Source organism: Suricata suricatta, chromosome 11 (assembly GCF_006229205.1).
Source record: "Suricata suricatta isolate VVHF042 chromosome 11, meerkat_22Aug2017_6uvM2_HiC, whole genome shotgun sequence".
In the NCBI taxonomy this organism is placed as follows: domain Eukaryota; kingdom Metazoa; phylum Chordata; class Mammalia; order Carnivora; family Herpestidae; genus Suricata; species Suricata suricatta.
Genome location: NC_043710.1, coordinates 26,611,319 through 26,627,175, shown reverse-complemented (window position 1 = coordinate 26,627,175; position 15,857 = coordinate 26,611,319). Strand labels below are relative to the sequence as shown.

The window sequence follows — 15,857 nt, the reverse complement described above, 5'->3', positions numbered from 1 at the left end:
GCCGGGCGCCCCGCTGGCGGGTCGCGCGCGCGTCCGCGGTGTCTTCCTGCCCTCGCGGCGCGCGCCGGCCCCATCCCCACCCCCAACCGCTCGCGCAGGCTCCCGCCCGCTCCGCGTTTTGTCCCGCGTCTCGCCCCGTCCGTCGCCTGACTCGCTGCTCTTGTCCTTCCTCCCGCTTTTTCTTGTCTCCTCTCACGGTCTAAAGATGCCCTCGGCCACCAGCCACAGCGGAAGCGGCAGCAAGTCGTCCGGACCGCCACCCCCGTCGGGTTCCTCCGGGAGTGAGGCGGCGGCTGGGGCTGGGGCAGCTGCACCGGCTTCCCAGCACCCCGTAACCGGCACCGGCGCTGTCCAGACCGAGGCCATGAAGCAGATCCTTGGGGTGATCGACAAGAAACTTCGGAACCTGGAGAAGAAAAAGGTGCCAGGAGTTGGCGGGGAAGGGAGGGTTTGCCGCTCCGACCCTGACCGCTGTGGCCTGCCCTCTTCTCGTCCCTGGCGCATCCCCTCCACCCATCCCCACCCCCCACGCCCGGCCTGCTTTGTAAACGGAGCTTGGAGCCCTGAAAACGGGCTCCTAGGGGAGGTGCTTGTCACCTGACCCGGACGGGGCGCTTCCCCCCCCGCCCCCCGCCCGCTTCGGCCGCTTTATTACTCTCCTCCGGCTGTGGGCCAGGCTTCGTGGCCTTTGGGAGTGGGATGTGTAAGGGCGGGGGCCTGCCATGTCGCCAGGCTTAGCTCTGTCACCGAGGCCCGATTTCTTTGACGGGGACCAGTGGGGAGCAGTGAAGGGGTCCCGGTGAGGGGGCACAGGGCTCAACCCACCGCCTCGTGGAGTTGGGGCGTCCTGCGTCCTGCATACGTGGGGTTGGTCTGCTCCGTTACCGTGTACTTGAGGCCTGTGCGGTGTGCCTTCTCCTCCTTGGGGAGAGAAGTGTGGTTAGGATTTCACCGACAGTTGCCTCTCGGTCAGATCCCTTTTGAGTGGGTCTTCGATTTGCTACCCCCTCGCCCCCACCTGATGGGCGCCCCCACGTTTCCTTCTTTGTTTCAATTGTCTAGGTGCCCCCTTGAGCCTCAAGCTCAACTCGATCCCGAGAAGATTTTCTGCGGCCGCTCTTTGCCCCTCCGGGACTTTAAAGAGGGATGGGAGGGAGACTGCCACGATCGAGATTCGTTGGGGGGCGTGGGTCCGTGTTAGACCGAGGGGCTCGCCAGGCCTCTGGGCACATGGAGAGAGCGTCTAACATGGCGGCGGCTGCGAGGAGAGGGAAGCGCTTTACAGGAGCTGCATTGTGAGCACAAAGCGAAAGCAGAGGGGGAGGGCAGAGACCAGGCTGCTGCCCCGGCTGGCCTTCCTCGCCCCCCCTCCGAAAAATAGTCGAGCCACACCCACAATTTTTTTGATTCAATAGTAAGCCATTCTAGGTCACACCGTGAGGTTTATCTTCAAGTAGGCCTTTTTTGTTTTATGCTTTCAGTGCAGGACAGTGTTCCAACTCTGGAGCGACACGTGTGTGTGTGTGTGTGTGTGTGTGTGTGTGTGTGTGTGTGTTTGCGCGCTCCTGTGTGGGTGTGTACATACATAGAGAAGGGGTCTCCACAGAGTGAATAACTCCACCTTCAGCAAGCCTGGAGATGGAAAGGGAGAGGTAAACGAGTAGTACAAAAAAAATGGGATAATTACATCTGTGACTGTTATGCACACTTTTTGCCTTTTACCTTAAGAAAAATAATAACTTTGCCTGGACAACTTCTGTTTGTCTACTTCTAGTAAGACATAAAACATCTTGAATTTGAAGAAGTAATTTAAGAATGTTTAGTTAGCCACCTTAAGATGTTGAGATAGTAGCTATTTAAAATTTGGTCTGTAACAAATAGCTTGAAGAAAATGTTGATATTTAGGCCTTAATTATTTTAATGGCTTGTTTAATGTTTGATTTTATATTTTGGGGGAGTTTTAAAAGACATTTTTAGATTAGATACTAATCTGTCTTATTTTTTCTATTGGGAATATTACTTGAATTTTTAGGTTTTATTTGAAGTCAAGATATGCACTAATTGTGAATGTCTACTACCTTTTGGTGATACTTTATTTTGATAAATGTAGTTTATTATAAATGATAGAAATAATAGATGAATCATTGTCAACAAAGCAACAAAAGTGTTTTACTTGTAAAGTAGCTACATTTAAATACTAATTGGAATAAGTATGCCCAAGGCCAGTATCTTCTGAGCCTGCTATTTGATTTAGTTTTTGCTACTCTATTTGAAACTGAGACTTAGGAATCTTTTTAAAACCTCTTACTACAGTAAGTAATCTTGTCAATCTGGTTGATGCCTGCCTGAGTGGTTTAATTTTCAGAATTCTTGGGAAATGATCTGTTTTTTTCTAGGATAGGAATCAAAAGACAAATAGTAATGATGTAGTAAATCTAAGTATAGACATATAAATGTAGATATTCATATATTAATGGCTGAAAAGTACTTTTTCAAAACCCTTAATATAAAGTCGGGTACTGATTAGTGACCAACTTAGTTGTGAGGTGATGGACTCTAGTGCTCCAAATGTGTATGGAAAAATTTTTATTTTAATTTTTAAGTCCCAGGGGGACCTGAACAATGAAGGTCACTTGTGTATGGGTTTGTATTCTATACATTGCCTTAACGCTTGCCTTCCCCATTCCCATAGAGAAGGTAATTAGGGAGTAGGCTTGTAAGGACTGAAAAGTTCTCCTAATGGTGGAAAAAAAACTACACAAAGTAACAGAAGTGTTTCATGTCTCTCTCTTTTTTTTTTTTTTTTGGTCTTATTGTTTTGAGTGCTAGATAGTGGAAAGATCAAATTACAGTTAAGCTTTTTGATAACTCACAGACTGAGCTACTTGTTAAATAGTTAAGTTGGCAGTATGTTGTGACTTAATTGCTATTGAAATTAAGTTTTACTTTTTGAGAAACTCGGATTGTGGATTTTTTTTCTTAATTTAAGCACATCTGGCTTCTAGTTAATACTGCATTTTTTCTATATCTAGATAATTTACTGTATGAAAATGTGACTTTTTTTCAAAATGTGATTCCTTTTTCAATAGCGAGCATTTTAATAAACCTAAAATAGGATTTACTTTGTAAATCAGTTTTGAATCTTTATAAACCTTTATATAGGAAAGTAAGATAGTATTTGATAACTGGATTTCTTTTTACTTCAGTTTATTTAGCAACTCCTATTTGAGCTGTACTTTAGACGACCTATTCGTAAGAGTCTTAAGGACAAAATCTCTTTTTTAATGGATTCTAAAATCCAAGTATCCTGACTAAAATTACTACTAGATATGTAGTATCACTTAGTTTAAGACTTGGAGAATTGTAGTAATTTCATTGTACTTCACTTAAAAAAAGTTATTTGTTAATTTCCTAATAAGTCAAACCGTTAGAAGAAAGCTAAGCATCTGTTCAGTGAGAATGCATGCTTAACATTAATGAAACCTGACCCTATTATGTAATGTACCCAAATGGCCTGGTAGTTTTTGAAATTTGGGTTTATAAAGACAATATACTATGTGTGTGCTTAGCAAACAGAGAAATGCAGCTCTAATCAGAAGAATCAAGTGCAAAACTCCATTTACAAATCTTTTAATTTTTATAAGTAATAGGAATAGAGTGCCAAGTTTTCTTCATCAGTTTGTTGGTATAGAATGGGTCTGTAGGCTAGGCAAGATGTTATTTTGCAACCAAGTCTTAATTTTAACTGAAGAGAGAGCTTATTTATGATAAGATATAATCAGTTTTGATGTAGAATAAGGGATGTTTAAATAGATGACATTTAAAATGTTTATGCTTTTTGTAAATAATAATAGTTTTAGACACTAGTGATTTTGGTAGGTGAAAGATTAACCAGTGTTTTCTTGCAGAACAGCCTGACAGCTTTGTAACCAATATGTGATCAGAAGAGGTAGCCAAAGTGTACCATTTTTCATATTACTCTCTAAAATCTTTCTTCTCTTTATATCTTTTTAGTTAATATACTGAAAAAGGATGCTATCATTGTTAGAAAGGATAACATTTCTTTTTAGTGTCCCTCTATGTAGAATTTTCAGTGCAGCTGTTCTACAGAATTTCTTTGCTAAGTGTTCTGAAATAAAAGCATTATTGACTATTTTATAAGTAGACTCTTTTCTTGGGGCTAACATCTGAAGTTTTTCTTGACAGTTAAAATCTCTGATGTATCCTCTTCTCCCATTGGTTGCAAGAACTATTTCTCTGCAATGCAGAGGGCAAGATTACTTTGTTTTGTATTCACCTTGTCACAGGAAGAAAAAAAAGCATTTATAATACTTTGTTTCTCTCCGCCTGCCTGGGTGTGGTGTGGTGTGTGTGTGTGAGTGTGAGAGAGAGAGAGAGAGAAGTAGTTAAAGTAGGAATTTAAAAAGGAAAAGATGTAAATTTCCTTGTGTAGTAATTATAAGTATCTTTTTTTGCATGAGAGTAGAATCCCAAGTATTATTATGAGAATGGATTGGTTTAACCTGACCATATTATTTTACTCTAGAAAATTCCCATGTGGCAAATACTTGGATTAGAATACATTTTGTGTGACTTAGAGATTAAACATACAGTTTGTCATAGTTTTATGTAATGAATGCTTTAGTTTACATTTAGAACTAGAGGAAGATTAGTACTGTTTCACATTTAAAAAAAATACTTTCAAAAGTTAAAATTATAACAGTATGGCATCAATCTTATTATTATACTGTTAATAGAATCTAAGATCTTTTAAGGCCTTAATGTTGTCTTAGAATTGAGTCTAATTCATTTTATGGAAGAGTTAGTTGAGATGCTCATGTAAAATGACCCAATATGGAATGAGTGAATTCCAAGGTCTCTTGTATTATAGAATTTGCAGTGCTCTACAACGTAAGTATTTTTCATGTTTAAAAGCTGATACTTTTAATCAGGTGAAGCTTTTGATTTAAATCTTTTAATTTTAGTGTTCCTCTGTTGGAAAATTTGGAAAGCAAAAGGAAGGAGCTTTTATTTCTTCATTGTTAGACCTTAGTATTTTGTTAAATTTGTGTTTTTAGGCTGTCCAGGTAATAGGTCTTGAGAAAAACAGCACAAGGAAAGCCCCATTGTATCAGGTGTCACTGGGACATGTGTATTGTTGTGATGAAATGAACTATTAAAGTTTAAATTCTGAAGTTTCTCTTTGTGCATAACTAAGCCCTGAGTGCACATTTGTTGTCTCAGCACAGACTTGGCATGTATGTTGTAGGCCAGATAATTCGGGAAGAGTGTTACCAGTAGGAAGAAGTAGGAGGTGTGTCAACCTTTGCATCTTACTTCTTGTATTTCAGGCTTTGGGATATTGTTTTAGTAATTGGTCCCTTTTTCTGGGGACAGTTAATTGTATGTAAGCAGTAGGGTAGAGTAAGAGGAGTAGCAGAAGAGACCGTATCAGCCGAAGTTGGAATTGTAAACTGCTTGGCTCCTGCTCATTTCTTTATTTCTCCTCCTAGCTGTACCAGTGCTTTTGTTGGCTAGTGTATGAGTGTAAAAACATACATGAGCGAGACTTTACTGGGCAGAGCAGAATTCGTATTTCCTGAGGAAAAGGGAAGGTGTGCTTTTTGGCCTTGCTCAGCTAAAGTAGGCTGTTTCCTTTAGATTCCTGTACTACCTATTGTCTCTACACTTCCTTGACATTTTTATATTGTCTTATGCTCTTACCTGATGTGTTTTTCTAAATAGATAGTTTAGCTCCCCAGGGGCAGAAAGTATGAATGATAGCATACTGTGCCTTCCCCGTGATAAATGTTAAATATTTGCTAGTTTGACTGAATCATTATATAGAAATACTTGTAGCTTCATCAATAAATAAAATCCTGTTAAGACAGATTAATCCTTGAGGGAGAAAAATGCTTTTTGTACAGAGCTATTTACTGCAGTGTTTTTAGTGGAATGGAATTTTCCCTGAAGAATTTTCTCTATTTTTTTTAAGTGAGTAGAGTTGATTAGGCAAGTAGAGCACTTCTGTAATTTTTTAAAAAGGTTATATATTTTTGAGAGACAGAGAGACAATCCGAAGCAAGCCCAGGCTCCAAGCTGTCAGCACAGAGCCTGATGTGGGCCTTGAACCCATGAGCCTTGAGATTATGACGTGAGCTGAAGCTAGGTGCTTAACCAACTGAGCCACCCAGGAGCCCCGCAAGTTGAGCACTTCTGAAATCTTGGTGCTATAAGCACAATTTGTAAATAGTCTTAGGAAGAAGAATAGATGATTCTTTGTATTTGAACAATTATACATGATTAGAAATTTCATTGTACTCCCCTTAATATTGTTATCAAGACATAACTGAATAACTGAAATATACTTTAATCATTGGAAAACACCTTTTGGTCTCCATTTTAAATGAATTGTAGTTCTCATCTTTTTACATTGAACTCTGAGTATCTAAATCATTCAGTTGTACTGACTTCTAATGAGTAGTTTCATTAAAACAAGTAATAATTCAAAAGATACTTGTTAAGATTATTGGTAATCATTTGTTTTTCAAATGCATAAGCTTTAGAAATTTTAAGAATTCAAAGTTGGTGATGCCAGAACTCTTCAACATTATCCTTTTTTTGTTTTCCTTCTAGGGCTAGCTGCTCCCATTCATTCAGGCTTAACTGCATAATTACAACCATGGACAAGGGATAAAGATTATCTGTTACCTTTTTTTTTCCTTTTTCAGTTGGGAAAAAAGTCTTGTCAAGTTAAACTCCTGGTTACTTATTTGCTTGAAAAGTTATCTTAAAAATTGTCTTAGCATACATCTAATTTATGGGTGCCTGGGTGGCTCAGGTTAAACCTCTGACTCTCGGGATTTGGTTCAGGTTATGCTCTTGCGGTTTTGTGAGTTCAAGCCCCACATCAGGCTCTGAGCCTGCTTGATATTCTCTCTCTCCGTCTCTGCCCCTTCCCCACTCCGTACCGTCTCTGTGTCTCTCAAAATAAATAAACTTAAAAAAAATAAAATAAAGAAAACATCTAGTTTAGCACCCTCTTCCTGTTCTTAGTGTTAAGAAATCCTGCATTCTTGACAAGTGTTCATTCAGTTTCTGCATTAATCAGTCTTCTAGGGTCTGGTAGAATGCTCATTTCTCTGTGAAAGAGTGTTTCATTTTTGAACAACTCTTTAAGATCTTGATGTTAGAGTTACCTTTCATCTCACCCTTCCCCTGTCCCACACAATGTTTAATACTTAGTTTTCTGGAACAGCCCAACTTCTGCTACCTGAGAAGGCTTTTAGCTTTTGAAGAGCGCTGTTATGGATCACCTATGGATTGTACTATATGTTCTCTCTACTCTCCTTTTTACAGTTGAGGAAACTTTGTTTCTTTCTGTCTTTCCTGTCTCCTGTGGATTTTACTAGCAACTAATTGTCAATTGAATTGGTAGAGAGTGAAAAGGAGACGGTCAGTTGCCTACCATTATATGGGCAAAGTCAGAACTGATGTTTCTAGGTGGAGAACAGGGAATGCAGGGGTTGGGGACTTGAAATAATGTCTAGGAGGTCCACTGAAGAACTATGGAAAGTTAAGAAGAAAAATCTTTATGTTTTATTTTTGCATTTGTCTTTCTATAGGTTTTCAGTATTGAGAAGTGATTTATTTGGCCTGGAGACACAAGTAACTTAAAAGACTGGTGCTCTTACTACTTTTATTGTTAGGCTTTATTTTTAAGTTTTCTGTCTCAGTTTAGAGATCTCCCTTAATTCAAAACAGAAGGTACGGTTTCTTGGATAACCAAGCTAGTTTTTTCAGATGTTGTCCCCTCCTAATCTTTCTTGTTGTGACTGTTTATCATTGTCTAGTTAAAGAATTTTTGATATTTGGAGACTCCTTTGCTATTTTTTTTAATTGTGTAGTTTAAAAAAATGTTTTCTTCTATTCATTTATGGAATGTCAGATATATCAGGAAGGAAGGAAAGCTCAGCAGGATAGCCATTCTGGATATTCATAATCTGGCACCCTCACAGCACTGTATTGAATTTTTAAAAATGATTTCAGGAAAGTAACTTTGGTGTTGGTGAAAAAAGTCTTTGGGAAGAGTGGAAGCTCTAGGTGTACTGTAATTAAGTAACCTAATATTACTCTGGAGAAAGGGAGGGAGGAAAATAACAGGGTAAAAATGAACTGTAGAATCCAGAGTGACAAAAAAGAGGGATGTAATGAGGCACAAATGATTTTTCTGGGATTTACCACTTTAGGCAAGTTACTAACTGCCCTTTCAGTTTCTAACTAGGTGAAGTATGTTTGATAATAGTCATTGTTGGTAGGGTTAGCTGCCTGATATTTTAAATGTGAATGTCATCTAGTGAATCTTGGCAACTATTAAAAGCAACAAAGAAACAAGAGATAAGGTAGTACTTTTTGAGGTAATTATTTATCAGGACCTTACAGAATCTTTTGACATTTACTGGGTATTTCACTTCTATGGTATGGTTCCCCTATAGAGACTGGATAATCTAGTGAATGGCCTAATTTTTATCTTAATCATAAGTGGTGCTATAAGTAAATGTCTAATACTCTTAGGATGCTCAGTAGTTTGAAAAGGAGCCCTAAATAGAATTTCTGGATAGCTATTTCAAGATAGAACAAATCTAGGAGGTCAAGTTTTTGTTAGCAGTATCATGATAGGCTCTCTGATGGAGATTTCCTTTTATTAGGAAAACAGCTCCATTTTCTAGAAAAAATACTTAATATTCATTTTATGTAGATGATATGTATAATTAATCAGTTTATTAGTACTAGGTGTTAGGCAGCCATGTTCTAGCTTAGGGAAGAATAAAAAATCTGTCTGGAGCCCTTTGCTCCTATACTTGCCCATTTGCATTCATTGGAGTTCTTCATGTTGGATCAGTCATCGTGAAAGGCAGTTTCTTACTTATATATTTATATGTTCATACTGAAAATTTTAACCTCAAATGCAGTTTTTCTACTTGAACTTAATTTAAGCCATTTGAATGGGATGTGACAATAGAAATGAAGCCAGTTAAGATAGTGTCATTTGTCTCTTGAGTAGTCTACTCATGGGACTAGTGCAGGTACCTCCTTTTTTTTCTCTTACATCCCTGAAAGCTACTAAGAAGTGAGCTGGGATTGCAAACCACCCTCATTTTGAAAGGTAGAAAATTAAACCAGTTGATTATCCTGTGAGGGTTTCTATTTCTAGTGCAAAATTTGGCACTCACCAGTGAGTTTTAGTGCTCTAAACCTCTGGAGCCTGGCTCACAAAATTTAATAAAAGTAGTATTATGAATGGAAGATGGTAACCCTTCAATGTTTGGTTCATAAATGAATTTTTTCTTATGTTAAGTAATGACTAGGTTAAACAGATTTATAAGCTGGTTTAGAAAACCATCCAAGTTTTCTGAGTTGCTTAAAGTTAAACCTTTAACTAAATTGAGGTTGCCATATAATGTGTTTCATGGTCACAGTTTGTATCAGATGTATGATTCAGGATAATTTCTTATTTCTAAGACTCAGCTCTTACAAGTGAATTACAATGTATTTGATCTAGGTTAGTGTTTCTCAAACTTAAATAGAATCAAGCAGAGGGCTTGATTGAAAATAAAGATTGCTGGGTTACACCCCAAGAGTTTCTGATCATTAGGTCTGGGGTGGTGCCCGAGAATTTACATGTCTTTTTTCCTTTTTAAAGATTTAATTTGCCTGGGGGGAAGGGTGCCTGGGTGGCTCAGTTAGTTAAACATCTGACCTTTGATTTTGACTCAGGTCATGATCTCACGGTTTGTGAGTTTGAATCCCATATTGGGTTCTGCGCTGCCAGTGCAGAGCCTGCTTGGGGTTCTCTCTCTCTGCCTCTTTTTCTCTCTCAGAAAACAAAAACGATTTAATTTTTTAAAAGTAATTTCTATACCCAATGCGGGTGCTATCTAACTCAACAACCCCAAGACCAGAAGTTGCATGCTCCACCAACTGAACCAGCCAGGTACCCTGAGAATTCACATTTCTGACAAGTTCCTAGCTGTTGCTGATGTGTTGCTGGTTTGGGGACCACACTTTGGAAATCACTGACTTGTAGACAAATGCAGGGTCTCTGCTATGTAGAGATAGTTAACAGAGGTCCCTTTGGTTTAAATTCCATGGTGATAAAAGTCCCATATACAAATATACCAAAGCAACCAGGAGATCCTGTATTTTACGGACAAAGGAAAACAAAAAACTAGTGCTCTTTAATGTAGAACACTTTTTTAATTGTCTCTGCAGTCTTATTAGTAGGTTTTGAGTTTCCTCAAATGAGGGCTGTTTATTAGGTACTTTGACCAGACTCATCATCTTGCTTTTTTGAAGGTTGAGTAAGGACAAGGGGACAGGATATTTATAACAGTAGTATAGCAAGTGCTAATGGCTGTAGAGGAACAAATGTAAAGCTGTAATGAAAGTTTTATTATGGTTAGAAAAATGTTTTATGAAAGACCTATAGTTTCCATTCATTTGACTAGTAACTTTTTTTAATTGGATCACTATAGCTGCCTTAATTCACCTTACCAGGTGTGAGGAAGTGTGGTCTGCTTTTGAAAACCCTGTTAAAGATCCTTGAGATTTTTCAGTTATGTCATGGTTTTTTAACATTTTTCTTGTGTCTTAGTAAACTCTTATTTCTTGTGTATTACTGGCAGCCCTCCCTTTAAAAATTAGGGCTCTTGGGGCACCTGGGTGGTTCAGTCGGTTAAGTCACCAGCTTTGGCTCAGGTCATGATTTTGTAGCATGTGGGTTTGAGCCTTGCATTGGGCTCTGTGCTGACAGCTCAGAGCCTGGAGCCTGCTTCGGATTCTGTGTCTCCTTCTCTCTCTCTCTGCCCCTCCCGGCTTGCATGTTATCTCTCTCTCTCTCTCTCTAAAAAATAACATTAAAAATTAAAAAAAATTATTGCTCTTAAATTATTATGAATTGAAAAATTGTTATAGCTATATAAAAATGAAAAGAAACAGGTATATGAGTTCTAATGAAATAGATCTTTGTTTTGGCTGCTCAGAGTCTTTTTACCTATTTTTTGGTGATGGTATTTCATGAAGATGTATACTGTGAAGCTGAGTTTAGCATAGCAGCTGCTTTCCTTTTCTTTTGATTTTTTTTTTTTAACCTTTGTTCCAGGTACTCCTGTGTGATAAATTACTCCAAAACTTATTTCTTTTTATCACGCACACCGATGTCAGGGATTCAGACAAGGGTCCATGTCTCTATGCTAATGATTCCTGGGGCCTCTGCTGGGAAGACTAACACTTGTTTACTTTGTGTCTGGGGCATGGGCTAGAATGATTCTAACACTGGGATTGCTGGCCAGAATTATTAAATAAGACCATTTCATAGCTTCTGTTCATCATAGCATGGCAACCTCAGGGTTATTGGACTTAAAAAAAATTTTTTTTAATGTTTTATGAGTTTTTGAGAGAGAGACAGAGCATTAACAGGGGAGGGGCAGAGAGAGGGAGGAAGACACAGAATCCAAAGCAGGCTCCAGGTTCTGAGCTGCCAGCACAGAGCCTGATGCGAGGTACGAACCCACAAACTCCAAGAAGGGACTTCTTAAACGATAGCTTGGGGCTCCAAACACAAATGTTTTTAGTAACTAGCAAATAGGACAGAGATACATTGCTTTTATGACACAGCCTTGGAAGTTATACAGGATCACTTCCACTCTGCTCTCTTGGTTGAACCCCACTTAGTAAATGGCAGGGGAATTGGATTGGTTCTTAATGGTGCAGTGCCAAGGTCACACTGTAGAACAGTATGTAGAACTGCATTGTGGCCATTTTTGGAAAATGCAATCTGTCATAAAATTTTGGGTTGGATAAATACTAAATTTGATATTGCGTAGAAAACTGGAGCTTTTCTTTAAAGGTTATTTATTTTGAGAGAGAGAGCGCGCGCAAGAGGGGCAGAGAGAGGGAGAAAATTCCAGGCAGGCTCCACACTGACAGCAAGTTGAGCCCAGTGTGGGGCTCAAACTCATGAACCATGAGATTATGACCTGAGCCGAAACCTGAAGGCTGGACACTTAACGGACCGAGCCACCTGGGTGCCCCTGGAGCTTTTCTACTTTAGGAAAGCTTGCCCAGCTATAGGATAATATAGATTCATATTCAAGGATTTTATAGGTTAAAGTCTTGGCAGTATCCTAAAATCTGCCAATCTTAATAACTTTTTTATAGCATGAAATTTTAACTTTATTATACAGACTGTATGTCATTGCAGAATATTTAAGTGTAAGAAAACAAAGCAAAAGGAAAAAAGTTCCACCTGTAATTCTACCACTCAGGTACCATTCTTAACATTAAGAAAACTTTTCATATATATTTTTACATATAAATCATCATGATTTAGGAATTCAATTTGACATCCATTTTATTTGGCAGGTATGGTTTTAAATTCGTATGACATTAAATGATAAAGCTAAGCTTGGCATGTAGAACTCTACCCTGTGGGATATATAGTGTGTTTAACTCTGTATTAAATTTAGATTTAGCAATGGTTTCTTTGAAGAATGTATAAAAAGGGAAGATAATAAATGCTAGGTATGAGCTAATAGCAGATGTCTTCTGCCTAGTAGGGAATTCAGAATTTTTACTATACTAGCATTTCATTTCAGGACCTCTTTTCCATTTGCACATATTCTGTTATCTGTGAATTTCAAAATAGAGGAATCCTGACTATAACAAAGTATTATTATACCCTAAGTCATCATTAAAAGCAAATCTTGTTTTTTTTATTTCTTAAAAATAGCCTACCCTTTTAAAAAATGAATGTGTTGCCTTTATTCATCGTTAAAGAATGTTCTAAGACAGTTGGGCATATCTTTTGTACCTGGAATTAGGCCTGCCAGCTTAGTGTAAAAAATAAAAACCTTCATTTTTCAACTGGTAGACTTGAATCTTATACCTCTTCAGCTGGAGTTATGTGAAATTGTCTACCTCAGCATAAAATTGGATACTTTGATCAGCCTTTAATGTTTTAATGTTTAGCTTCCTTTTATTTGCCTCTAGGATAACTAAGGAATTGTTAGGCTTTTTAATATAGGATGGGATGGTTATGCAAGTTGACTAATGTTACTAGTGCAAAGAAAATAGATGATTTGACCTAAAACAGTATTGTTTTTAAACTTGTTTCTTGACCCTGAATGCATTCTATCATAATTATTTTGTGTTTTGTGGCTAATTTTATTATTGCTAAGGGTAAGGGACAATATATGTTTATAATGTATTGTGATTAATATTAATTAAAAAATTTCTTCCCTTTAACTTAGGTTTCTACTTGCTCCTCTGACCTTTATTTTTTATTAAAACAATTTTTAATGTTTATTTATTTTTGAGAGAGAGTATGAGCAGGGGAGGGGAAGAGAGAGAGAGGGAGACACAGAACCTGAAGCAGGCTCAGCTGTCAGCACAGAGCCCAATGCGGGGCTTAAACTCAGAAACCATGAAATCGTGACCTAGCTGAAGTTGGACACTTATCTGACTGAACTGCCGAGGCGCCCTTAACTCTGACCTTTAAAACAATAACTTGACTATTGTCAAGAATTGTCAAGAATTCTTGACTATTGTATTACCTGAATATCTTTTCTTTGAGGTCTTATCTAACTTGGGAAACTGCCAACATTTTCATTTTAGTGGCTGGGGGGAAGAGTACTTAAACCAGAGGTTAATTTTCTGTTCCCACTGTTATACATTAATTCCATTTGTGAGAAAATAAAGGAAAGCTATTGAGTCGTGCATCATCCATAGGTGACGTGATAGCTTGCAGTATCACATTGTTCAAGAGAAATGGATGAGGCATATCAAAGACCATATGCACATGGGTTTATTCAGGGAAAATACACTCGTTTTGTATCACTTAGTCACACCAATTCTTTGGAAGGGACAAGAATTTAATATGATAAAATGTCTGGTATGCTTCTGTATAAGTAGGATCATAACCAAATTGTGGCCCTCACCCATGTGGGTAGAAACCATTTGTGCAGGCTATCTGATGTATATCTTTTTAGAGAAACTTAAATAAGCAGTGTTGTGTTACATCATTGGCTTATAGTATAGAATTTGGTTATCATTCAGGGACTGGAGTATCTACATTCATTTTTTAGTTCACTGTTTATTAAACTAAGTTATTTTATGTATAGATTTAAACTGAAGTTAAAAAAATTATCCTTAGGGCAAGATTTGAGACAAACTTATAGGATTATATGGGTTTGTAATTTCAGCATGGTTAGGCTGGCATATACTTTAATATGGGACATAATTCTTTTTTTCTTTTTACATAGGGCAAGCTTGATGATTACCAGGAACGAATGAACAAAGGGGAAAGGCTTAATCAAGATCAGCTGGTAAAGATGCTACATTTCATTAAAGATTTTTGACTCACTATTTTTAATAAGAAAATTAATTTTGTGGTTCTTTATGTTTCCAGTGAAGTTGAGTTCTGTCTTTGTTATTTTAGGATGCCGTATCTAAGTACCAGGAAGTCACAAATAACTTGGAGTTCGCAAAAGAATTACAGAGGAGTTTCATGGCATTAAGTCAAGATGTAAGTAAAAGACTATGTATATGTTTATGAAATATTAAAAATAAGGGAGGCAGAAAATTTTATTTCTTTGCATTACCATTGATAAGCTCTTTGCAAGATTAGAGGATTATATCCAATTCTATCCAAGATACTCTCTAGTTCTGTAAAGTTTAAGGTAACACCTGAAAGATGCCTTTTTAAATTTTTTAAAAATAATAGATTGTCAAGTTGGCTAACATACACTGTACATACAGTGTAGTCTTGGCTTCAGGAGTACATTCCCATGATTCATCACTTACATACAACCAGTGCTCATCCCAACAAATGCCCTCCTAAATGCCCAACTCCTCACCCCATCAACCTTCAGTTTGTTCTCTGTACTTAAGAGTCTCTTATGGTTTGCCTCTCTTTCTGTTTGTAACTTATTTTTCCTTCCCTTCCTCTGTGATCTTCTATTAAGTTTCTCAAATTCCACATATGAGTGAAAACACCTTTCTGAATGACTTATTTTTTTAACATTAAAAAATATTTTTTAATGTTTAGTTATTTTTGAGAGAAAGAGGGAGACATAGAATCCAAAGAAGGCTGCAGGCTCCAGGTTCTGAGCTGTCAGCACAGAACCCAACATGGGGCAACTGGAACACAAAAACTGCAAGATCATGACCTGAGCTGAAGTCGGGCACTTAACTGACTGAGCCACCCAGGCGCCCCAGATTGACTTATTTCACTTAGCATACTTCCTCCCAGTTCTATCCATGTTCTTGCAAATGGCAAGATTTTATACTTTTTCATCACTGAGCACTATTTCATTGTGTGTGTGTGTGTGTGTGTGTGTGTGTGTGTGTGTACACCACATCATCTTTATTCGTTCATCAGTTGATTGACATTTGGGCTCTGAAAGATGGCTTTTAAAAGGACTGAGTTTCAGATATGACAAACATACATAGTAGTTACCCTGAAGATCTCTAAAAAAATTAGCTTGCGTATATGTGTATATAGATATAAATAAACATGGTGGGTATTTATTTTCCTTTATGTCTAGTGACCATCTTATAATTCTGTTAACTATCAGAAAATAGAGTCTTATTTTTTGGTTATCACTCTCTCCATTAGAGATCTTAAGGACTGTGGCAGACTGGGATATATTGCTCTTGTATCGACTTATGATGCAACAAAGTAAAGTGGTGATGTGTTTGTCCCATACATCTTTTGATGTGATAGAAACCTTTGGGAACAGGACAGAATGAAATACAAGCAAAGTTAAATAATTTGTGAGGGTTGAGACCAGAAAATT

At 37.9% G+C, this 15,857-nt stretch overlaps 1 protein-coding gene across 1 annotated transcript in view; it reads left to right on the top strand.

Annotated features, from left to right (window-relative positions):
- CAPRIN1 (cell cycle associated protein 1) overlaps positions 1–15,857 on the top strand; it is a 35,973-nt gene that overhangs the window by 585 nt on the left and 19,531 nt on the right. The window contains exons 2-4 of the mRNA XM_029956113.1: positions 206–421; positions 14,322–14,384; positions 14,498–14,584. Coding sequence (XP_029811973.1) covers positions 206–421; positions 14,322–14,384; positions 14,498–14,584 — 366 coding nt within the window. The remainder of the gene's footprint in view (positions 1–205; positions 422–14,321; positions 14,385–14,497; positions 14,585–15,857) is intronic.